Source organism: Dryobates pubescens, chromosome 26 (genome assembly GCF_014839835.1).
Source record: "Dryobates pubescens isolate bDryPub1 chromosome 26, bDryPub1.pri, whole genome shotgun sequence".
In the NCBI taxonomy this organism is placed as follows: domain Eukaryota; kingdom Metazoa; phylum Chordata; class Aves; order Piciformes; family Picidae; genus Dryobates; species Dryobates pubescens.
The window spans coordinates 11,132,521-11,158,674 of record NC_071637.1 but is presented as its reverse complement, the minus strand read 5'-3'; the positions used below and the strand labels follow the sequence as shown (position 1 = coordinate 11,158,674).

The 26,154-nt window shown below is 37.6% G+C and overlaps 1 protein-coding gene across 2 annotated transcripts in view; it reads right to left on the bottom strand.

Annotated features, from left to right (window-relative positions):
* Nucleotides 1–26,154, bottom strand: part of GNAS (GNAS complex locus) — a 146,768-nt gene that overhangs the window by 34,795 nt on the left and 85,819 nt on the right. For both annotated transcript variants that reach the window (XM_054173737.1, XM_054173738.1), the window contains exons 3-5: nucleotides 16,379–16,433; nucleotides 16,177–16,296; nucleotides 412–509 (exon numbers count right to left, since the gene is read on the bottom strand). In XM_054173737.1, the coding sequence (XP_054029712.1) occupies nucleotides 412–509; nucleotides 16,177–16,296; nucleotides 16,379–16,433 (273 nt within the window). The remainder of the gene's footprint in view (nucleotides 1–411; nucleotides 510–16,176; nucleotides 16,297–16,378; nucleotides 16,434–26,154) is intronic.

Genomic DNA, 26,154 nt, shown 5'->3' with positions numbered 1-26,154 from the left:
TTCCATCTCTGTTCTCAGACAAACAAACTACACTAAAGACAAAAGCTATAAACATGGGCATGTTTCACACCAAATTACTTTCCAACTCAATAAAACTTGCTGCAGTATCTGAAACTGTCATTTGGAAAGTGGAAGAAGCAGGAGATCTGATCTCTGAGACAATACAATTGTCTACTGCATAAAGGTGTTGGAAGCATTTGCAAGGTTTGCAGTATGGATATCGCTTTCTAACTAAACACTAGTTTTTCCTGCCTCTCTGAAGAGGTGACTACCAAGAATTCATTACACAGCATACACTCCTTTTCCAAGGTAAGGAAAAGTAACCATCAGGAACATCCAAATCACTGACATTAATATTCAGTTACAATTTTTGTACATAGCAGTCAATACAAAGCAGAACAGAATACTCACTACTGTGCACAATCAATCAGTTGATATTCATTAGATCTCTCATAGCAGGCTTTCACACCTTCATCTTGCCAAAGTGTTTTCGTATGTTCATAGAATTCCTGAAAGAATGAAAACAGTATTAGCAAAATGGATCATGTATGAAGAGAGTTGGCAATTACATACTGGTCTCTTCTCCCAAGTAACTAGCAGTAGGACAGGGGGAAATGACCCCAAGTTGTGTCAGGCCAGGTTCAGGAAAACATTTCTTTACTGGAAAAGGCTGCCCAGGGAAGTGGTGGAGTCACCATCCCTGGAGGGTTTCATCCCATGATTCTGTCTTGGTAGTGCTGTAAAGAACAGCAAATGGTAGCATATTAACAAAAACTGCAAACATTTTTTAGAACCTGACTACAAGTTCAGCTGTCTTTAAGTGCTTTGAGCTCAACATTCTGTAACACTACAAGAACTGTTTCTCAATCATTTTGAGTTCAGCTGTGTATTTAAAAAACTGTTAACTTTTCATTTGTTATGACTCTTGGTATTTTTAATAATCAGTACTATTAGGTAATATTTGTTCTTTAATTCACAACTCCACCGCACAGGAAGGGGTTGGTCTCTTCTCCCAGGCAACCAGCACCAGAACAAGGGGACACAGTCTCAAGCTGCGCCAGGGGAAGTTTAGGCTCGAGGTGAGGAGAAAGTTCTTCACCAAGCGAAGTCATTCGTCATCGGAATGTGCTGCCCAGGGAGGTGATGGAGTCACCATCCCTGGAGGTGTTCAAGAGGAGATTGGACATGGCACTTGGTGCCATGGTCTAGTCATGAGGTCTGTGGTGACAGGTTGGACTCGATGATTCTCGAGGTCTCTTCCAACCTTAGTGATACTGTAAAAAGCTGTCTATGGTAAAACATTCTAGTGTCTTTTAAAAAGATTACAAAGCTCATATGTAGTATTAGATGTACCTTTTCAGTTTGTTTTATGAAGTGTTTATGAACAAAAAGACCAGTTAATTTTCTTTCTTTTACTTGATTTTTAGCATTTGTAGATTGTACGACCATTTGCTGTGAAAGGCTATAAAAGATGACTCAAAATTTTAATTCCAGCCCTCACTTTTCTTCCTACCACTGCTAGAATTACATTCATTGTATGCTTTCATTTTGAAGGTTTCCATTTTTTTGGCAGTTGAGAGACTGTCAATTACCTTCAGTCTCCAACTGCATCACAGCATAGTGAGGAAAGTTAAAAAGGAATAGGAAGAGAAAATAAAGGAGAGAATGGGAATTATCTCTGATCTCACTGAATTTGAGCAAAACTCCTTTTGGGGTGGCGTTATTTATTTTTCAAAGTAACAATAGTCTAATACAAAACAACTTATGACTCACTCAACTTCCTACTACAAAGTTGAAAGAATGAAAAATGGAACTGACAATCATAGAAGATTTTTTTTGCTGAAGCAGCAGTTGATTCAAATGGACACACACTGTTCACATGTCCCATCTAATCAAGGTAACTTACATCACATTTCAGACAGTTAATTATTTGGCAAACATATGGTTCTAAAATAGCCACCTACTTCAAAGTGGGCTCAGCATCTGCCAAGCCAACAATCTCCAAATATACCCCCAAACACTCACTTCATCCTCCATTACAGTATACAAATAATCAGGCAAAGTTTAAAGAAAAAGCAACAAAACAAAGTTTCTTTATCACCTACAAATGTACACTTAAGAGTGAAAAGCAGCAGTGCCTTAAGTCACAGCACAGTAGAACTCTGTCTTCTTGTTGTGGGCTGAAGTCCTTCTTCCTCCCTAACTCTTCCTCATTCTAACTATGACATTCTGGTAGAGAACTGATATAAAGCAATTACTTTAAACAACTTTCAAACTCCATCATACCTTGGGAAGCAACCTTTGGAGTAGTTTCTGCAATCTGACTCTTAAAATGGGATGAAAAGTAAATCCAGTTCCTGGCCCTACCATAAACACATTGATAATGAAAAGCCTAGGATTTAGTTTAACAGAACAGTTAAATATTGTTCAGGAGAGTCCTCCATGTACTTTTAGGGCATCTCTTAACTTCTACAACGTGGATTACAGTAACAGGGTAATGATCAGTGTTTGTTCTTTGTTCAGTCAAATTAGCAATAAAATACTTAATACTGCCTTTATGTCTGTCTTGCTAATCTGAACTATAACCAACAATACTTATGCAATCTTTCCAATATGGTTATTAAATTCTTTTTCCATCCCACAAGGACAGTTAAGCTACATTCTTTGAACTTTTTATTGGCATTTCAAAATGCGTAATAATGAGCAATAGATTATTATACCAAGTTGATTTTGTTTTTAGAACTGAGCTACATGACTTATGACAGCCAAATACAAAGGCTTTTTATTGATAAAACAACCTTCTTCTTTAGGCCAGATCAACTACCATCACACATTTGGGGACTAATGCTGACCCAGCTTACACAATTCTAAATTAGAAAGGTGTTCACCAAAAAAAAGCTGGAACCAGGCTTACAGAGTTCCACTCTTGCTTTATTAGAAGTCTACTTATACTAGTGACTGATTGTGGAATTAAGGCATAGTAGCTAGCTGCAAAAAATAACAGATGCTCCCTCCTGCCCAATACACCTACACTAACCACAATTCTGAAATAATATTTAAGAAAAAGACTAACATAAGAAATCCTCAGCATCCCATTTGAGTCATGGAATGTAGCCTGGGGCTACTCTCTGGGAAGGCAAGGAAAACCACAAGATTTGTTATGTATTTAGGTAAAACTGGGGCTTTAGAAGCCACTAGAAAAATCAAGTTACCAACAGGGTTGGTTAGGGGTTTTTTTTTGGAGTTAAATAGGTATAATTTGTATGAGATCTCTAAAAATAATTAGTTAGGAAACAAATTAACTAAAAGTAGCAGGCAAATTTCCTGGAAAGAAACAGCCAGAAAACTAGTCCTTACATGTCTGGTTCTTGTTTCCATAACGCTGATTCATTTGCTGGCACATTCTAACATAACAGACCCTACAGCAGCATCAACACAGGTTTCTCTTGCACTATAAAATGGAACTCCTAACTAAACAGCTAAAAGAAACAAATAATACCAAATAACAATTTGGTTTGAGATGACATTCCACAATAAACAGGATTTAAATGCTAAGTTCTAAATGATACACACAGTATTTGCTAAGTATGGTCATATCATCCATTCTTACCCTATGCATATTTAAAACAACAAAATAAAAAGAAGACAAAAAGGTTATGTTATTTTCCACTTAAAAAAAATAATGCTGCAGTTAAACAATACCCACCCAAGATCCTGTTTAACCTATAGCTGAAGCTGTGCAAAGCAACAAAAGTCAACAGAAGTGATGACAGCATGGCATCACCAAGGTGAGAATTGAACTCTTCCTAAGATTTATGTCAAGATTGTAGCATTTACCACAAGACCAGACTTTACACTTTTCAAAGAACTAACATGGCCTTGAAGAGGGAGGAATGCTTATGTAGAACTCACAAGAATGGCAGCGTAACACACATCTGAACAGAACAAACAGGGCTTGACTTTGAATGAGTTCAGGCTGGGCAGGGGCATAGTTTGAATTCCGGGCACAATCCCTAACTCACAGGCTATGCTTCTGTGAAACTATAAAAAAACTCTGAGAAAATCCACTGAGTAAACCTTCCCTGGTCTTACTCAGTTAACTGAAGTAGCATGGACCACAACCTGCAGATGGTGAGGAAGCCTCATCTCTCACCATACTGTAACAATATGGTATTTAAAAAGTCCTAGAAATACATTTCAGTTCTAGTGTTTTATTTATTAGATGACACTTCCTTCATCTGCTCCCAATACAATGAGTCAATACACAACATTTGTAAATTGCTTGTATTCACTTACAGGAATCTACACAGACCTCAAGAGAAAAAAAAACCATTAGCAGGAATGATCATGTAAAAGAGACGCTTGGAAAATGGCACTTTGTTCCAGAAAGATCTTAGTTCTGGATTAGAACAGGGGCAATGCAGAATCTAATCAAGTTCAAAACCTACTTCTATTAGAAGATATCAGCAAATCATACAGAAGACAGCAGGTAAACAGTGAGTTTATTATGATTCAAGTCAGACAAAGTGTTAAAGGACTTGGAGGCTGAGCGTTTTGTTTGTTCAAAAAAGTAATCCTCAAGACACAAACTCCAGGCCTGGGTAAAAATAAAGGAACCAAGATCAGCTTTTGAGAGGCATTCTAAAAGAATATAAGTAGAAAACAAAAGAGAAAAACGGGACATACTGTCTGTAAGGTTTTGTTCCCTCCAGATAGAGAAATACTCAAGAGATTTTTTAAAAAAGGTTTATGAAGCAACATTTTATAGATATTAGGATACTGGCAGGGACCTATACATTGGCACAGTTCTTGGCACTATGACACCATATGCAGAGGAACCTCAGCATGGGCACGCAACATTACCTTTTCTTTGTAAAATAAAATCTAGGGTGGATCTGTCATGAGAGCAGTTTATTTATTAATTCCAGCAGAAGTCAATGTCATTGAAAAAAACCCTTCCCTACTAAAAGGTGTGTACAACCGTTACACAATGTTGTGGTTAAAACTGGGATTCAGTTCCTGGGCAAAGTTCACTGTCCCATGGAGTTGCACATTTCATAATAAGAGTTTCAAATAGGCCATGTACTTACAAACCTAATGATTAAAGGCCAAAACAAACCAACTCCTAACTGCAAAACTGTGTTTTGGAGGACATTTGCTTCCCAACATGTTCAACTTGTAAAAGTAACACTGACCACTGGTTTCAAACCACTTTACAAACCTACTCTGCAAAGTGGGGGCACATGAACTTTTCTTTCATGACAGTTCTGCTGCATTCCACTAACAAACTGTATCAGAACGTGAACCACATGGTCAAAGGATGGCAGGGCAGCACAGTGCATTCCAAGGTAAACTGTGCAAGTTTATTTTCTCCTTCCAGGATAGGTAAATACACAATAAATTGATTTATTTTTCATTGTTCATATCTGAAACTACGTGATTACTATTAACTGTAAAGGCCATGCAGAGAAGGAAACTGATGGCACCGTGTCATTCTCCCTGTGTTTGGGCAGGGATACCAGAAAGTGTTAAATTTGTCAAATCAGACAGTTTAATAAGCCACTTGTTTGAATAGGGAAACATCTGCATTCCTAATGGTGTGAACAAGTGTTAATTATTGCTTGCTATTTTAGGGAAAATATGCCGATGATATCACAAAGGAAACACATACCTACAAATAGTTGAAGATATTCTCCAGTTACTGGCATGTGTCCAGAGCTGAATACAAAACTCTTTGGGAGAGGCCAGAGTACTCAGCACTTCCCATAACTGAATCAGAAATGTTTTCAGCAAGGATTCAAGTTGCATTGTCAATAGTTTTTCATGCTTAAGAAAGAAGAACGATGCTGAAATATGTTGGGCTTCTGCTTAGGGTATCTTCACAGCTGCATGTGGTGGCAAAGAATGGACAATGGGAAAGGGAGGTGTATATAAGAAACTCCCGTAAGTTTGAACTTTCATTTTTCTCCTTTGTTAAGTTTCAAAACACCACAGTATTTGAGAAATGTGCCAACACATAGTTCCATACCCATAATCTACAAAGTGCCTTTGTTAAAAGGCCTCACTAACATAGCATCAGACTACTTCCCTTTTATTTCTACTTTCACAAGAAGCTTAATCACCACAGAAGCTTAATCTGTAGATACTAGAACACGACTCAAGATTTAATCCTTTCACACAACTCCTATTTGAAGCACATCATGCTCATTAGGGAGGAAGAACTCACTTTTGGTGAGAGCACTAAGGTGTAGGTTGGCAGATGTGGACACTTCTTTCCATTTTGTCAAGATTCCTCCGCAATTTTATACAGAGCAATCATGTTCCTCTGCTTCTTCAGAGCATGCTCACACATGTGAAGAAGGCAGTTCATTAATGGATTATCTTTACTGATAGAATAAAAAGGCAGTAGAGAGCAGTAATAAGAGGCATTTCAACCATCAGCTATTTTTGCAGACCTCTGGCTGGGAATTAAGATCGATTAAAACTCTGAGAAATTTGCTTTGAGCCTTAAATGACTGTTTGGAAAATGCCTTCCATACTATGCCATTTAGTTGCTTTTTCTATAATGAATACATAATAAACTTAAAACAAATAGTCCAAAATTACCTTATTGCAGTGCTACAAACAAACACCATTTCACATAATGAGTTGAACCTGGGACCGTACCGCAACTTTGATGCCCCACTTTCAGGCTGGAAACAAAAAAGCCCGGTTTTGTCAGGAATTTCCACCAACAGAAAAGGGTAAAAGTTAAAATAGTTCCTCCTCATACTAAATTTTGACAAATTCCAAGGACTGATCACTAATCATCTTACAATCTTGCTGAAGAAGCACAATCAGTATTCAAAGGTATTCATAGACTTATAATGCAATCTACATGAAGAAATCAAGCTCACATAGACTTAAGAAATTTAATTAAAAGTTCTGTTTACTTGTTGGGATGTTTTCTTTTAGGAATAAAGAGCTACCCAGCTTGCAGGGATCTTAAGACACCTTAATTTTTACTGGACCACTGAAGAAACGTCATGTACACTCCAAAGGCAAATTGAAAACCCTGACAATGTGCCGGTTCTCTGAACAGCAGGACTCTGCCAGAAGAGATGCCACCCTTAACAGCTTCAGTCAGCTACAGGCACAACAGGTCTGTGGCAAGATCAAAACTCAGAGTCACGCATGCAGCAAACACACAAGCAAATACCTGTTCATCCTCACATCTTCATTCCCACGAGAGCTCTTGCCAACTTCCATTAGAGTTTGACAAGGGAAGAGGTCTGTGCTTGTGGATCTCTCTTGAGATTTAGGACCTGACATGTTTTTTAAATTCCACTGTAACTTCATATACTTCATAACACTCCCTGCTATCATAAACGTCGTAACACCCCCCCGTTGCTCTGCTCCATGTAAGAGTCTCCCTGTTGGGAAGTCACAGGTGGTGGGTTGTGAATCGGCAACTTTGACCAACTTGGCCATGCCACAGTATACTGTGTTTGGTACTGGAATAATGAAAAACAGCTGTAAGCTTAGCACTGAAGGACATGTAAAAAAGAGCAGAGAATACTCCATGCTTATCCAAGTTTATCCTTTACTCAGCTGACATGATGCAAATTGAAATACCCAAGTAATGTTTAGAAGCATGTTTACCATCACATTTCCAAGTCTTTGTACATTACAGTATGCCCCAAGGCACTTTTAATTATATGCCCAGAAAGCGTGTCCACAGGGCAATCGCTACGTTTACACATTATTACTTTGCATACAGCCTCTCACAGAAATTCTTCTCAAGTCACTGCATTACCAGATGGGCTCCCAGGTAAAATTTTATTTCATCTATGCACACACAAATATTTTGTGATAGTCTCTTACTGTGATTAAAACCAGAAAATGCTTAAGAAGTTCTATACTAAATTTATGCCTATTTCCTGTTTAATTCATCTGACAGCTCTTCTATTTAAACAGAAATTGAATTAATCTGTTCTTGTTCTTGAAGATTGCTCTGAGGAAAACTAATAAGATCTATCAAGAGAAATATAGTCACGATTTCTTCAAATAAATTTCTAAACATGAACCTACAAACCTATAAATATTGTATGGAGGGGAATTTACTTGATAAAGATACGAGTAACAAATAAGGCATTGGCATTTATTTCAAATGCTAAACGAATTAATAATAAAGCAAACCACAGGGCAATTTTTTGTACTATAAAACAATTGCACTAAGGAAAAGATGCGCAGATAATGTCAATGTCTGGATTGTAGACGCTCCAGTCTAAGGAGGTACTTTAAGGGCTTTCAACAGAGCTATAAAAACACTGAAGAATTCAAAAGGCACACTCCTTTAATTTTCTAGCCCAAAATAGCTTCATCTCATGCACACAATGTGTTTTATTTTATTGCATGTAACAAACTGAAGCACAAGAAGTAATAGCATCTGCATTTTCTCTGCAATTAGAAACTGCTGTTTCTGGCAATAAATCTGGATCACCAGAAGGTGGGACAAGAGCTGTTCCTGCAGATGTTGCCATGTTTAAGAATCAAATCAGGTGTAGCAGGAAGTACAGCAGCAAACAAATCAAGAAACTAATCACTATATAGAAAAGCAATACTAACTAGTTAAGCTGCTTAGCTCTTACACTTATCTAATTTCTGTTCACAGAAGTCAGAAGGGAGACTTTTTTCCCCCTTCTTGTTTAAATACAGATGTACTCATTATTTAGCCTATATTTAAAGTCAAGGAACTATAGTATTACCGTTCTTCTTAAAGACTGCCCCAAATATGTAATTTTACTAAATACAGGCTTAACACTTTATGAAATTCCTCCAACTGACAGAGGCTGTTAGTAACAGCTTTTTACTTTCTTCAGAAACATGGATTCTCAAGCTTTTTACTAAAAATTAAAGCTCGGAAAGAAAAGAAACTCTAAACCAAGGTGAAAAATCGGAGCCTTAACCTGTATTTGAGGAAAAGGAGGACAAATAGACAAATTAACAAAAGTATGCAACCTTCACTACTAGACAGTAAGACAAACTTTATATTTCACTTAAAATATGAACTGCTGGTGTAAGTTATCAAAATCAAACCTACTGCATAATACTTAAAGTAGTATTACTCAAGCTTTGTGCTTATTAGTTGGCATCCATCAAATACACTGATTCCTGATATGCACAGTGTGTGTTACTTTTTCTAAACAGACGAATACTGTATAAATGCATGTAAGAAACTTTGTACATCTATGTTTTTAAATTATTTTTATTTTATTGCATCACCAGCCAGGCAGTGCCACTTTTCCTACATTTCCTTTCAGCCCATGATCTTTGTTTTAGATGAGAGCGCAAAGTTCCACTTCAATGAAGAGTGCATTAACTTTATTAAATAAGGAATTCTAAATGCATTCACGAAGTATAGCAAAATTAAAGCCTTATCAAAATACATTTTTGCAAAAGAAGCTTTTTTTTTTTTAATGCAGCTGGTGAACTAAGTAATTGTTTCCAGTCACCACACATCCTGCTCTGTGGAAGCAGTGAGTTGGTACTTTTCAAGGATATTATTTCTTTTTTCCAGTTTTAATATGAAACGAACCTTAATTTTAACGTCTGAATGGTATAGCAAACTAAATAGACTAAGCAAGGAATTTTTCTGCAGGATGCTACAAATAGTTTTTTTTCACTTCATAAAAGCCCAGGTTCCCAGTCAGTGCTTTGATTTCTGGAAAACTTGAGCAGTCAAAACATGCAGAGCACAAATAGCTTTTACTTAACCAGCTTTACACTTAGGTGTAAAAAAGGAAAGAACTTTCCATATTAAATATTATTTATTACATAAGTAAGCACAGTTTCTGATTGGACATTTGATTTAAAAAATTACTGTAGATTAAAAAATAATATGCATGAAGTTCTTTTCTGGAAATAAAAAAAGCTTTGCAGAAAAGCTGAAGACTTTGTTTTGGGAACCAAAAGAATAAGGACTAGTAAAATGCAAGGTATTGAAAAGCTGTTTGTACTGAAATCACCTCCCAGCTGCTAAGGGCCACAGAACTCCGAGTCACTGCTCTCGCATCCTGAGCTGCCAGAGCCCCTGCATGGGAGCACCAGGGAATTCCTGCACATCCCAAAGCTCTTCTTTCCTTGGAACAACTACTGTGAAAACTGCATCACAAAAGGAACCTAAAAGCTGAGTTTTGCAATAGTATTTGTTTTCACTTAGCAAAGTAATGTCTAGCCAGCAAATAAGTAAGATACTGCTTTATGCTTACACTCAATATAAATCATTAATGAAAAAAGCTTTGTGTTAACATATTTTTGTATGATGTAATGGGCTAGTTCACAGCCTAACTAAAACTTAAGATACTGCAGACTGAAGCTAAAAAAAATAAATAAAATAATTCAAAATATCTTCCTTCCAACAAGCAGGTTGGCAATATCAGAATTTGCCATGACAAAAAAATATTCATATCAGGCACTCACCCATGTGGACAAGACCCAGAGGAGTTTCAGGAGATTCATTTGCAAATCATTACTAGTTCTATGTGTTTTAAGTATGAGAAACAGAAACAAAGTGGCTGCCTATCTCAGAGTCCCTATACTAACAGAAGGCTTCAAAAGAACTCTTTAATTAATCTGTACTCAAGAATTTATTTCTGCTATTAAAGGATAGGAAAACCAGCTTTATTTAAGTACTGTTAAACTCTGATCAGGTAAACTCAATTGGATTATCTAGGAGTCCACTTAGAAGGAGCTGTGCTGTGCAGATAAGATAATGGAGATTTAAAAAGACAGTAAGTAAAGATTATTTCTTAGGATCTAGCACTGCATCGTGCCGCTGATACCATCTGTAATACTCCCCGTTCCTTTTTACTAACAACATTAGCATTCTTGAGTCAAAAACACTTCACAAATCCACATCTTCTATCAATTTGGCACCTGAAGATATGTGCACTGTTGCTGCTTTACAGGTAACAACATATACAGAGCATTAAAAAAAAACAAACAAATAATAAACCCCCTATACTATGAAGTTAGCGATGCTGTCAAACCAGAACAGCTCTCGTCTTCTTCCATGATGTATTTAGCAGGAATAATAATGTATCTATCATTAGACATATCAGGGTGATTATCTACAGGGACAGGTAATTTTCTTCTGTTCCCTACATAACAAAGGAGCACTTCTGGCAGCAAAGAGAACCCAGTTTACATCTTTTCTTACTGAGTGTGTATTCTTGTTACTTTCTTGAACACTTTGGTGCCAAAGCCATTTTAAGGACCTGCTACCCTACCTCTGACCCTGCTGCACAGTGACATATTACACAATTTCTACCACACTGCCTAAGGGCCATGTTGTTTGTAAACCAGCCCTTAAAACTGATCCCTGTAAAAATAACCTCCCCAAAATAGAAGAGAGGAGTAAGGGTTACCAGGGTTATTTTTAACCTGGATCTGTTCAATGGTCTGATTTACGCTGGGGACCCAGTGGAGGTTTTTTTTGGTGCAAGTGAGGGTGGCACATCATGGTGTGGAAGAGAGGGAAGGGATGGATGTGGGCAGAGAAGATGCTAAGCTAGCTTTGAGGCTGAAGCCAGTATGTGGTAAAGCTCAGCCTCAAGAACATCACTTAGAAACCATAATAAAACTATTCAGCAGCATGGTAGTGGGAGATTCAAAATAGCTACAGTGGAGCAGTGTATTAAAAAAATAAACAGGGACCAAAAAACCTGCAGACAATTTCACCAACACCCTAAAAAAGATCACATCTCCCCTACTGATGAATTTTCCTAGATCTAGAGAGCCACAGGCTGGAATCATTCCCCAGTTATTTTGCATTTCAAAAGCTAATATTCTGATTTTGCTACTTTTTGAATACAATCTTTATGAAGCGATTGCAGTATTTTCAAGTCATCTTCCTCAGCTGAGTCCAGATCAATTAAAAGTAAGTAGCTGTAAATACTATTCTGCTATTTTGAATATTTCACTTAAACTAGGGAATTATAAAGGGACTGTGATCTGAAATAAAAGGGTTTTCTGGGCAGATTGGTTCAAATTGGTTCATCACAGAAAGACAAATGTTCACAGAACAAGAGCATTTCCTTTCCTCTTCTGGAAGAGCGAGCAGAAAAAAGAGGGATGAAAAAAAGGCCACTGTTCTAGCTGGTACTAGGGATGGAGAAAACACAATGATAGAATTATTAAGGTTAGAAAATACTTCAAGATCGGGTCCAACCACAACCCAGCTACCATGACCACTAGCCATATTATGAAGCACCTCATCTACATGCTTTTTTAACACCTCCAGGGATGGCAACTTTACCTGATGTTTTTCCTGATGTCCAGTCTAAACCTCTCCTGGCTCAACTTAAACCCATTTCCTCTTGTCCTATCACTATTTACATGGGAGACCAGCACCAGCCTCAGTCCTTTCAGGTAGGTGTAGAGAGCAGTAAGATATCCCCTTAGCCTTCTCTTCTTCAGATTAAAAAACCCCAGCTCCCTCAGCCACTCCTTGTATGCCATGACCTCCAAATCCCTCACAGCCCTGTTGCTCTTCTCTGGACATGCTCCAGGGCCTCAATGTCTTTACTATGGTGCTCATAACTGAACACAATACTCAAGCTGTGGGCCTCACCGGTACTGAGTACAGCAGCATGATCACCTCCCTACTCCTGCTGGACACACTGGTTTTGATAGAGGCCAGGATGCCGTTGGCCTTCTTGGCTACTTGTGCATGCTCATGTTCAGCTGGCTGTCCACCAGCACCCCTAGATCCTTTTCCATCAGGCTGCCACTCTTTCCCAAGCCTTTAGCTTTCTTGGGGTTGTTGTGACCAAAGTGGGTGGGGTGGGATGGGATGTCTGGTGCAACATGGGCAACACGGAGAGGTGTGGTGATGTGGGTGACATGGTGAGGTGTGGGGTGATGCATTGTGGGCAGTGCAGTGTGGGGTGGCATGGGGGATGTGGGATGGTGTGGCATGTGGTAGGTGACAAGGGGTGGCTGTTGTTTGTTTTGTTTTAATTCAGTACAATATCCTTTATACAAAATGTCACAAACTGCAAAGCAAACAGATGGAGGCAGACTAAGAAAAGTAGTAGAATATCAGAATACAAAAATTGCTCCTTGAATTCTGGTTATGTAAGGCCAGACCTCTATAACCATCATCACACTGTCAGTCTCCTACATGGTTCCTTTACTTTGTTCTGCCTTTCACATTACACTGAACCTTGTAGTTAGGAAACTTGAGTTCTAGCTCCACATGTACTTGCAAACACAGATTTTGGTGTGTACTTTAAATTTCCTTTAAAACACTCCTTCATGTAAAGAAGGATGAGGCCTCTTCTGTTCTAAACAAGATCTCCTACAGATGCAGAAGAAATAACATAAGCCTAGTGCATTGCCTTCTAGAGAGCTTACTAAATTAATTTTTAGGAAAAGATGAATGAGCATTCAAAGGGAAGCAAAATGGCCTTACATTCTAAAAGAGCATGGCACTAAGCAGTCCAAACCCTCAAAGATCTCCTTGGTACATGAGTGTTCTTACTCCCTATCTTTATGTTCTTCCTATGGTAGAGAAGAGCAGCATCAAATACTATACTGAGGAAAGTTACGTGTTCCTATCATCTGAAATACAACTTCCCATGAAGACAACGGAGAAGACTAAGTTCTGCAACTCAAAGTACGACAGCATCATGTACAGATAACATTGCTAAATACCCCCCTCCATTCTGTATTAGTACATTAAATAGGAAGTGCTTTAGCTGCCAGTTTAATTTCTCCCACTGGAGTACTGTAGGAGAGAACAGCTAGTCAGAATTTCCTTACATATAAAGCATAACTAGCATAAGGTTATCATTGCCACTTGCAGAAAATTATCTTTTCTTCAAAGTACTTTTAATTAATGTATAATAATGTAAAAATGCATAGAGGTACCCAAGGATCATGTATATCCAATACTATGCACTTGAGAGTTGTTATCCAGGGATATTTGAGATCTTAACTTGATTTAAAATGTGCAGTTAAAATATAGGTTCAGTTTTTCAGGTACCAAACAACTATAGTCCACATTCGTAGAAACTCGGAAATCAGATACAGATTAGTTTATATAATTGCTGGCAGCTGAGGGAGCCAATAATATTGCTTCAAAATTAGTGGCTAATGTATATCCAGTTAAAAACCTCAGCCCTACAAACATTTACATATGAAACAGTTCATCATGCCAACAAAGCCAGCCACTAGTCCAAGTTACGCACGCACCTAAACCTCTGTAGACTCAGGGCTTAAAAAGTTAAGACAATATCTTTGCTCAGAGAAGAAAAACTAGTTTTATTGGAGCACTGTTATTTCTGAAGTTGTGAGTCATTCAACTGAAAGACTATTCACTGGACTTGAAATTATTTTTGGACCTGGGAAGTATTGGTATTGCTTTAGACATTAAGGGCTTGCTACCATGTATCCTTTCTCTATTAAAAAGTTAGTGGTATCACACACAGATGGCTTATTCAATTACCAACACACAATCTCCTCCTTAGGAGAAGAAATTAAATGACTGCATTTTAACTGAATGGGGGGAGGACAGAAAAAAAAAAAGAAAAAGGAAAAGAAAAAAACCCCCAACCCTCTGAGATAGAGGAGAGAAGGAAAATCAGGTATTTCAGTATGAGGTAGGTCCCAAGAACATGCTACAGCATTGTTACAGACCACAACCTGAACTATCACAAAACAATAGGCAGCAGGAGAGCTGTGGGCATGAAGCCAGTTCCAGAAAACACAGGGTGGAGCAAGGAGCCACTGTCTTTTCTCTCGAATATTCTCCTAAAACTATCTTCAAAGCATGGTATTTTTGTTCATTCTGCTAGCAGGGCAGATCATCTGTGAAGGGACCAAATATTCCTATGAATAACACGGACAAGCATCAAAATGAAAGAGGTGTCATGTTAAAAAAAAAAAAAAAGAAAAAAACCTAGTAAATTCTCAGTTTGTTTGAGATTAAATTATTAATATTACAATTCATAAGCCAGAGGAAAAAACATAAGTTCCTCCTCCCATGAACCTGTCTATGCCTGCTGAACTTTGAAAATGAGTGGATTTGAAGACTGCAACACCAGTACTCCAATTACTTGCGAACAGCACACAACTTCTGCACGGTACACAAAGTACGTGGGTTTGGTTGGTTGTTTTTTACCTTTTAATAAAGGCTGACCAAAGCAGAGAAATTCCCAGAAGCAGCAACAGTTACAAAAAGGTAATTGTCATTGGTTTCACAGACTGGCTTGTTCAATAATGTTTACAAACCAGAGTTACGAAAACCTTGCTGTGGTGAAAGCTATCCCACATCTCACTACTATTAGCACTTGCACTTTTCCTTTCAAGCATCTAGGACTGACTACTGCCGGACACAAAATTATGGTGTAAATCATGATTTTCATACTACATCACTGTAATTTCTACCCTCAGTCCTCTGGAACAATGCACACAGAGAGTATACAAGCTTTGGAACACTCCTGTATTACTGCAAGTACAACATACATCACTGTAATTAATAAAAGTATCTTCTCAGTGTTTAAGGGTTCAGTGTTTGCAAACTCTTATTTTCACAGGCTTCTGCTGCTACCTTGTTGAGACAGTAGAAATTAAACACTGTGAATGGACACAAAGTTGTACCATCAACCAAATTAATTACACTTTCTGCATTTACTCTGGGACTGCTGGCATTTTAAATGATTAACTAGGACTGGGTTGGGGCAAGGACACAGTGTGTGGAGCCCTTGCAGAAAGTCTGGCTGACACAGCTGTCAGAGAACATGCCTGAATCAGCAAGAAAACTACTATTCTTCTGAAACAGAGAAATACAGTATCACTAAATGCCAGCTAATCATCAACAGACTGCTTTGTCTATCTTCACTCCTCCTGGGCAAGGCAATTCCAAACAATATCCAAACTTTACAGTCAATAATATCCACCTTAACTCTAGTTCAGTAGAGCACAAGAAAGCAGACAAGAGTCTGTGTTCACAAAGGATCAGCTTGAATATTCTAGTGGTGTTGTCATACACTTTATTTGATTAGCACTGACCAAAGACACTTATGATAATCATTCCCAAAGAGCAGCTCATGGTTTTTTGTAAATATTTACTACAGTGCACTGAAATACAATAAAATGCATGACTGCAGCTAATCTGAATTAGATACTTACCGGTGGGAAATCAAAGTCTATCTGGTTAGCTAAATTTAAGATGTAGTCGATTCGAAACTGGTTCTCTGGATTGGCTAGTTCAACTGGAGGTGCCAAATTGCCCATTGCTGTCACTATTGTCTGCAAAGAAACAAAAATAAAACATTGCAGAGAGTGTCTAAATAGCCAGCCTTGAATAATTCAAAACAGCTTATAAGTTTACCTCTATAGCTTCTTTAATGTTGTTTTTAATATCCTGAATTTTCATTTTCTTCTCCCTGTAATAAAGAAATACATTATTAAATTCATAAGCCATAAAAGCAGAATATTTTTTGAAACAGAACATTAACCTGGAAAATATTCTATCAAAACTGTATTGCCACGTTTGGCTGAAGTGCTCACTGTAATTGAATATAACAAGTCTTGATTAAATATCTCATACCTTTTCTACTTTAAAAGTAAACATCTATTTGCATCCAAACCCCAGTATCCAATTATGCTTACATAAAACCTGACTGCAGTCTTAGACTGGGACTAAGACATTCTACAAAATCAAACAGATTTTGATTCATTTGAATGCAAAACACTAGAGAGATGGGAAAGTTATTCAGAACAGCATGAAGTGGAAACAGAAGGGGAAAAAAAAGGAAAAAAGGATGTCATTAAAAGTAGAAATCAATCAAAGGAGCCTAAAGAATCTCAAAATACGAGAAAAATGAAACACAAAAGTTATGTCGTAGCAGAAAAACCTAGACCAGAGAACTCAACCTGACATTCAAACTAACAGCTTGGGCATAAAAATAAATAATAAATAACCCAAGTAAGTAACCTCACCTTTAAATGACAAGCAGAAAAGTAGGCTAGAAAACCACTTGGAATGTTCTCTATGAGCATTATCATTTGGGATTAACAGCAGCCAAATTACAAAGCGTAACAGGCTCAAGATAGCAGGAGTGCAAACCATTGCCTCTGCTGCATTTGTATCGTATCGTATGTCAAACCCGACAATAGTTATTTTCAACACTAAACAGTGCAATCAAGTTAAATGCATGATCAAACATTTGGCATAGCCAGCAATTAGCATCCTGAAGGTATTACTGGTATTGAATCTGTAAACTGTAACATAGTTGTAATGCACTATGACAGAATTTTTACGTTATTAATTTCTTGCTATACACAACATAAAATTACTACTTTGAGGTAAACCAAGTTAGCCATGTAATTACTGAAAAAACCAACTAAATTGTCTAAGTGACCTTCAAATCTTCCTTAAACTGTTTGAACAGAATGCTTTAATTAGCTGAATATTCATACCAATTACTTTTCTGTTTTTACATTTTGAAACCTAACATTTTCCTACGTAGTATCCCAGAGACATTAGACTCCCAGCAGTGGTTTTTTTAGTCTTTATAAGGTAGTGCTCACACTGTCAGCTTACAGATGAGAGCTTCAAAACCTCATTTTATTGAGTTAATTAAGTACACATATTGCAAAGGGATTTTTACCATTTTTTCCTTTCTGTAATTACCCACAACCAAAATGAAACCAAAAGCATATTCACCAATCAAGAATGCAGAAGAGCAAGGGGGGGGGGGGGGAAGAGAAAAAAAAAGTACTGCTTAAATAACAAAGGAGACACAGACATCCAGGAGTGGTGGGAATTTTGCTTCTCAGATGGAAGAGTAAAGCAATTTTTGTGAAAGACAGGGTCAAGGAAAACACCACTGCTCCAGCCGCATGTTACACTGCGTTTACATAGAGACATGAAGGACCTTACTATACATTCTGCAGTTGTGAAGGCATAACTGCAATGCAAGAGCTGCTCTTGCAGATGGGAAGCAAACAGCAGCATCAATCACGTTATTCAGGATGACTTAGCTGTGTACAGAACATGTCTCAATCAGCAGCAGGACCATACTGAACACAAACACAATTGCTCCTGAACATCAGCCCTCACCACTGACCACTGCATTTATTCTCAAAACTCTGGGGAAGGCTGAGGAAGATAGTAAAGCTTGATACATAAAGAAAATGAAGTGATTCTTGCTTTCCTTAGATCTCTTGATCTACCTATAGATGACATTATTCCTGAAGACTACCAGTTTTTGACTTTAGGGATTTGGCATTGCTGATGGGAAAAAGGCAATGAGCCAAGAAAGGCTAAAAGCACTAAACCAAGGAAAATAAATAAGACAGGAAAAGAGAGGAAAAATGGAGGCCTTTTCACCCTCTTCAATGCTTTCTATTACTCCAGGTCTTAAGAAACTCTCCATTCCACAAACCGAGACTTATGGTAAATGCATAAATGCTGTATTTTTCAGTTAGTGTACACACAGTTGCAAGAACATCAACTTGGTTCTTAAAAAATTATGTTCCTTTATTAACAAAAAATGTAAGTAATGGTACGAAAGCAGGAAATGTTTACTGATGACAGTGTAAGCAGTTTGTCTAGTTTGATTTTGCCTTCAATTTTCAGCAGCGGCCTGAACTTAAATGAATGTGTATCCAGATCCTGCGGCATTGAGATCAAAAGGGCAATTGATATGCTGAAAGTTAAGCAAGACACCAGTATTTTTAAAGGATTAAATTAAAAAATACTATTAAGTCCTTTTGGTTTGTTTTGGAACATGATTACAAAGAAGTTCAAAAAGTCTTCTGTTTTGTTTTTGTTGAAGAAAAATGTAGTTGTATTCTCACCCCTGGAACATTTGCAGCGTTAACCATCTCAGACCATCAGCTAAGCACACAGTTACCTGAATCTTCCATATCATGCAATAGAACACATTATTTTTATTCCAGGTTTAGGTCAAACTTTCATATTTACACCTCTTCACTGATCCTCATGCTACCAGCAGCACTGCAAAGTGATAATGAATACGGAGTGATGTAAAACTCCAGCAATTAACAAACCGCTTGTTAACCATCATCATCTTTACAACAAGGATACTCAGAGTTCCTATTTCTGTGTTTTGTTGCCATGGCCCTATAGCATGCCTGGTAAACAAGGAATCTTATTACACAGCAATGAATGTATCATGTCATTTTGTGTTTTGTAATGTTTACTAAGCATAAATTTTCCATGACAATGAGATATTTTACTCTTCTGGAACTCAGCTTGTTCATCAATCACCCATCTAATAGCTTACAGACAACTGGAAACTCATTTTATTCAAGGACTAATGAAGTGTAGTAAGCAAAAGCTAAGTCCCCTCTCCACTGTCCCTTTGCTCTGTCAGAAATGTTTTTGAGAAATTTCAGCCAGGTTTCACCACAAATTCCCCAAAGTAATTGAACTTTATTTTCCCCAATGACAAAGATTGAAGATTCAACTTAGAAACAGATTTTTGCTTTTTACTTTCTTATTCCCAGGTGTTGGCACAGCGGCCAAAACTACAAGAGGAAAAAAAGCTGGGCTCCCAAAATGCTTTCCTCTGGGACAGACTCAGTGGGTTGGGAATGGCACCATGCTATCCTGGCTAAAGAATGACTGATGTCTCTGCAGGCCTGTTCTGTATCTTTAGATGCCATGGGTTAATAAGGTCATATTTTTAATCTTGTTTAAAACTTTTGCTTAGGCTGTGTAAGGTAGGCCAAACAAAGCATTAAACTCTATTAGTTGAGGATTATAAGAAAAATCTCAAATCCTGCTGTTTTCAATATTTAAATGGGCCAAAGCAAAGCTGCACATAGCTTTCAGGAAAACTAATAAAGTCTATTTTGGGTACTATAAAAAGAGATGCCATTTTCATTCAAATAACATGAAATCAGAATGACATCGAAGGTCAGTAAAATCAAATATTCCTTGAAAACCCACCTAGCCAGTATTTAGTGAAGAACATTTCCACCCATGGCTCAGCTTTGTTATTAAAACGGCAACATTTTTACTCAGACTTTTATCAAATCTTATTTAATGAAGACATAACCAAACACATTATCAGAAAGCAAACTAACTTAATTTTAACCTTCCTGTCTGGTTTACTTTCCAGGTAATATAAATAACCATTACCTGGAACTTAGAAAAAAATATTTGAAGTTTAAAAAAGAACATTCCAGAGGACCAAGGACTGAGCTCACCCAGTATGACCATCTCATAGAAAGAAAGAAGAAAAACATTCAGTGTTGAAATGACCAGTGAAACCAAAACATGTTAAAGAATTAAAAAGAAAATTAGTAAATGCTGTGACTCCTTTATGCCATTACTCTAAAGTTCTGAAAGCTACTAAGTTTGAAATGCTTGGTCACCACTGGCCAGTTAAGAAGCTAAATGCCTTGCTGCAAGGTTCTATGCAACAGGAAGAGTTTGGACAAGATTTAAGAGAAAAATATACATCAAAAAAAGGGGCAGATTTTATGATGAGAAATCAACAGATTTCTTCAAACCCTATAAACCCATAAGATAGCTAGAAAAACAAACCGTGTAGAACATAAAGCAACAACAATAACATTTCCCTCTAGAGGGGAAAGGAAAAAAAAAAGGTCATGATAATGCAGCACTATCATTTTAAGATATATCAATTACATAAGGAAATGGAGAAACCCTCCCTGTATCTTCCCTAAATCCCCAGGAATCTCCACACTTCAAACGCAGGAATATTTTAGGAAACAAACATTAGGTGTGTCATAAAGAACACCGAGGTCAATTTAATGCTGTGGGATACATTGTTTGAGTGAAAGTAAAAAAGTCTTTGATCACACAATATGCAACAGGAAAAGGCTTTTGATGAGGGTAAATGATGACTACCAATTAATCCCCCTATGAATGTGGCCTATAAAAGGAGCATATCCTGGAACATATAGACTTAAACGTGAATACAAAATATTGAAACATTCTTTGTATATTATGGATATAAATGCTGGCTTTCGTGTTTGAAAAATGGCATTTTCTTCCTCAATTTGTTTTCTAACACATGCTTTCCTATGTGTAGCCTTAGCATAACAAATAATGGTTTGCAGTTTAACAGCGTGCAGATACTATTTCACCACAAGTGAGTCTGTCTCAGATCCTGTAGGGTATGTAACAGCATGGGCAGAGTACAACATGCACACCTACTACAATGACACCTACTTAAAATGACTGACTTCCTATTATATAATAATCCCTCAAAACCATCTTTTTATCAGTTCTGGTCTCAATTTTTTTGTAGTTCTCAGCATGCTGTTGCAAACGAAAAAGCAGAAACACTCTCCTTAAACTTGTACAGCAAGATGTACATGCCTGGAGAGTAGATACAGATCATTTTAATAAGGCATGTTAAAATGCAATCACATAATGTTCACACAGAGCATTAGCCTTTGTCTTTACAGGGTTGCAAACAGCCTGGCTTCCATCATCTTCAGTGATCAGGATAATGCATAAATTACCTTTATTTTTTAGCCCTGCAAAACTTCTCTCACTCTTGAGCTCACTGACAAAACAACTCTATCTAGTGAAAAACTTCCCTTGCCCATGCAAAGTACTGCCAATTAAGTGAATCAATTTGCAAGGGTAAAAGCTAGGACAAAAAAAGAATCTTGCAAAACAATTAATTTACCTCTCGCTGTTCTATAGGAGAAAATGACGTGGGTTTGTTTGAACACAGGTGGATCCTGGTTTGCTTTCAGGTTTTACCAACAAATATGAGCACATAGTAAAGTAGCCACAGACTGTGCCCTTTCTGCTCAATTTCAAAAGCCCATGGCAAATACACATTGAGAGCAAGTTAATATATTAATTTCATTCTGAAACACAATTCAGTTCGACAGGCAGGCATGCACTTCACAGGCACATGAGTTTTAAGTATTGTTATTCATGTAAATCCAGTCTTTCATGCAGTAAAACATGCTCATGGATTTCATAAACATCCATAAAAACTACATTAAATTTGTTTGCTGCTCCTTATAGAAGTTAACAAACATGCAAGCAACACGACCTGCCAATCCAGCTCATAAAAACAGAGCAGTGCAGTCAAGATCTCGGACACAAGACCACAAGCAAGGAAATTCAATTAAGATTTTGCTACCAATCCACATCACAGAAATTCTGCAGTACCTTATCATTCAATAGTAAGATAAATTTGGTTTAGTAGCCTGAGTTATTTCTAACAATACATGGCAATTATTTCAAAATATACAGCTAGAAGAGCAAATGGGGCAGAGGCCAAGTTAGAGGCACTTGAAAAAGGGGGAAAATAGATGCCTAGAGTATTGAGAGGGAGGCTGAACTAATTAATCTTAGACTTGTGACAGAGTATCAGTCTTGCTCACAAAACTGTTAAAATGCAATACCAAAACCCACTGAATCTCTTGCAAATCAAACTCCTCATTTATATCAAACCACAGGAACATCTCAGCAGTTCTGCCAACTTCAAAGATGTTTTCTATTTTGCACTGGATGAGCAGACATGGTACCACGCATCAGCCGCACAGCAGTGACTCTGTACAGCTTCCGACAGGAAACACAATTTAGTTGGGTCCTCACTTGCAGCAGAACTGAAAGAGATTTTCTAACCACATTCTTTGTTCTAGATAACTCTGTCACCTTGTAAGATGAAATAAATTTACCCAAAGGCATAGCTAGCTGACAAAATGTAATCTAAAGCACTCCACACAGTTGATCTCATGCTGGACCATGTACCAAACATCTCACTGAAAGCAACAGACTGTTCTTGCTGCTGGATGCAGAAATGTAGTTTCCCCTCCATAATACTACTGCTCTTCCTCTTACATCAGCTTTCCCTCCCAGAAAAAAAAAATCTATTCCACTTTCAAGGTGTTTGGTATTATTTCTCTGAGATTTTGGCTAACAACATATTGTATCTTCCAGCTACCATACATGATGATTTTATGCAAAGAAATAATAATAGAAAAAGAATAGCTATAAGAAGAGACTGATCAGTTTCTCTGTAAACACCACCTTCTGGGGAAACCCAAACAAACTAACATAAAAAACAAACCCAAACCAAACAAAAAACCCCCCACCAACAAAACAGTGAAGCAAAACAATAAAACAAACCCCAGCAGATTGAATAATATTGTCACATTAGACTCTGATTTAAAGATACAGTTAAGAATTGTATTTCACAGAGTTAATTGTCACCTAGATGTTTTGGGAAAACTTAGTTCAATTATGCCTTGAAGCATAATCACTTTTACATAAACACATGATGTAATATATAGAATGGACAATACATACAGGGCATCCACAATTTCCCTTTTAAATACTAGAAAAAGCACTATAAACTGCTTTACTATTGCTTGTTCTAATACAAGACAGTATTTACCTCTCTGAGTTAGGTAAGTATCTTACTGTGTGGCCATAAATAGATGAATGTATGATAAGAAATATAAATGCAAAGAGATACCTTTTATATACAGAACGACACAATCTTTCTCTAAATTAAAAGGCAAGAAATACAAATTACTGGAGCACTGATGAAAGGAGCATCACAGCTCTGTGAAAGCAGAGATTATACTATTTTTGATCATTATTTACACTGGCGTGTTAGGGGCTAGGGGTGTGACTTGTTTCTTATCTTAGGGAACAGAACCGTCATGAAATTACTTTAAAATGGTAAAAAAAGCACTCCTAAATATCAAGCTCATTAGCTCCACCTTGAAGCTTATTTTACTGTGCTCATTGTGATGTCCCAGGTGTAAAGGTTAAAGGGTAACTTTTTATTTGTCTCCATGACTATCTAAGGTGAGGATTGGCTGTGGGTAGGGTTTGGCTCCTGATGAGGTTGAAGGAGCTGAGAAGGTTCAAGGGCTGGACACACACTTGCTGGCTCGGTTCCAAGGGCTGCTCCAGACGGCAGGAACAGTCCACACACACAGCACCCTGTCATACCTTTCTGCCCAGCTGAATGTGGTACAGGGATGCTATTCTGGCTCTAAGCCACCTCGGGGCTCCCCTTTGGCTTTGCAAACTCCTACCTAAAACCAGTTTAACTGGTTTACAGTCCCTTCATAACTGTAAGTAGCACAAAGAGACCATCACAAACCCAATATTAAGAAGCATAATTCTGCTTATGCAGCTCCATTTACCTCAGCTAATTAACTAGCAATAGTTTAGGTAAGGAATGAAAATGGAAGTTCACAAAGAGCTCTGTGATGTATGAGGTTGACAAAGGCCCTTTTAATTCAGACCACACAATTAAACACCTTTGTAAATTGCAAACTGGGTCACTAGTTCTTCAGGCATGCACACTAGGCATAACACACCAGTTTCATTTTCATGCTCTAAGTACAGGTAATTAAGCATATTAAAATAAAAGGTGGACTCCAAAGTTTAGCACTCTCTCTAGATACTAGACAAAATAATTAACAAGGATAAGAGTCTCCAGAGCACACTGTGGGATTCTTTTCTGGAATGGAAAGAACCTCTCTGAAACAGGAGGAATAGGAGGAGTTGAGTCAAACTTGCTGAATCATTTTGCTTCATACAATTCACTGTTTTGACATAACCATTTCCAACTCCTGTCAGGAAGCACAAAGACCTATTTATTTATGCACTGTGAAGATAGTCATTACTAACACAGAAAAAAACCAAACACATACTTTGGCCATCACCTTTTGAAGCATTTTTGTCCAGCTGTGCGATAGCATTGAAATATAGCACATGGCTCCTCGCAGGGCACACTCTATGTTGTTTAAAGCTGTCTGATTGTACAGCTATTCCTCACAGCAGATCATATCTACTTGGGTCTCCTAAGTTACTCAACTGGGTCAATTATCTCTTCATATCCAGAAAAAATACTCTTGTGTGAGTACATACTGACCAGGTATTGCAGTATACACAGATCAACAGCACCCTCTGTTAAAACCGGGGGATTTGCTATGCTGTTCATCACTTCATCCTTGGTACTGAAGAGACTGGTAGGCAATGGCAGCATTACTGGGGATCTTGTTCTCGACCTTAGTTTTCAGACACTTGCAAAGCAATTTTAACTAAACTTTGAAACACTGATTTGATGAGCACTGTATGAGTTTCATTTGTTCTGTCACCATTTTGTAAATGTCTGTATTCCGGCAATTTCTTCCATCAGGATGGAGTATATGAGGCTTTCCAAAGAGGGTAACCACATCCCAGAGCTCTTCAGGGATTTGTGTACAAGAATGAGAGGAATAGCTCCTCTAATGGATAATGACCTCACTGATACTTAAAACTAAAAAAGTACATGGCTGGCTAAGTGCCAATATTAAATGGAAAGAAGCCCTAAAATAAAAATGGCTGGAACACTGGATGCCAAGTATACACACAGACCAGCCCAAGCAGGATGCAGTGTGGTAGGGAAGACAGTAATGAAACAGGTGGAAGATGATCAGTCCTGAAAATCTCCTGAATGCTTTAGTGATTATGATCTCCACTATCATCTGTAATACTTACAGCATGCAATAATGTAGACAGGAGATCTGGAAGGTGCTTGCCTCAAACAGTGGAAAAAGCCAAGGATTTTAATCCAAACCCCTGCATGTTAACAGGTAAGAAACAGATGTCCAAAGGAAAAGAGCACAACAGAAACATGGAAAAGGGGATTGCTCAAATTCATGCAATGTGATTTCCTATCAGAAACCAGGTAAATTCTACAAAACACATTTCTTCAACCACTCAGTGTAACTTTTGTTTGAATGATATGCATTCATTCTCTCTCCACTTTCCAAATCCCATAATTCAACACGACTAAAGGTCACCAAAACATGCAACGAGTTTTGAATGTGGTAACAGAGTTTTCCAGTTTTACTGAAAACAACTGAAATAGTTATTTTTTCTCCTTATTGGGGACATACACTTTGGATGTTAAAAAAAAATAAAATCATTGCCATTAAGACCAATTACTATTTTCAAATGCAGAGGTGCTCAAATACACTTACAGTCAAATTTAAGTGCAATTTGATGACAGAAATTCTTACAGGTGCATCTGATCAGGACTAATACAAAGTGCCACTGAGTCACCTATCGGTAACAGTTAACAAGTACCTGCAAAGAGCTACCTGCTTCCAACTGATGGTTCAAGTCTGTGA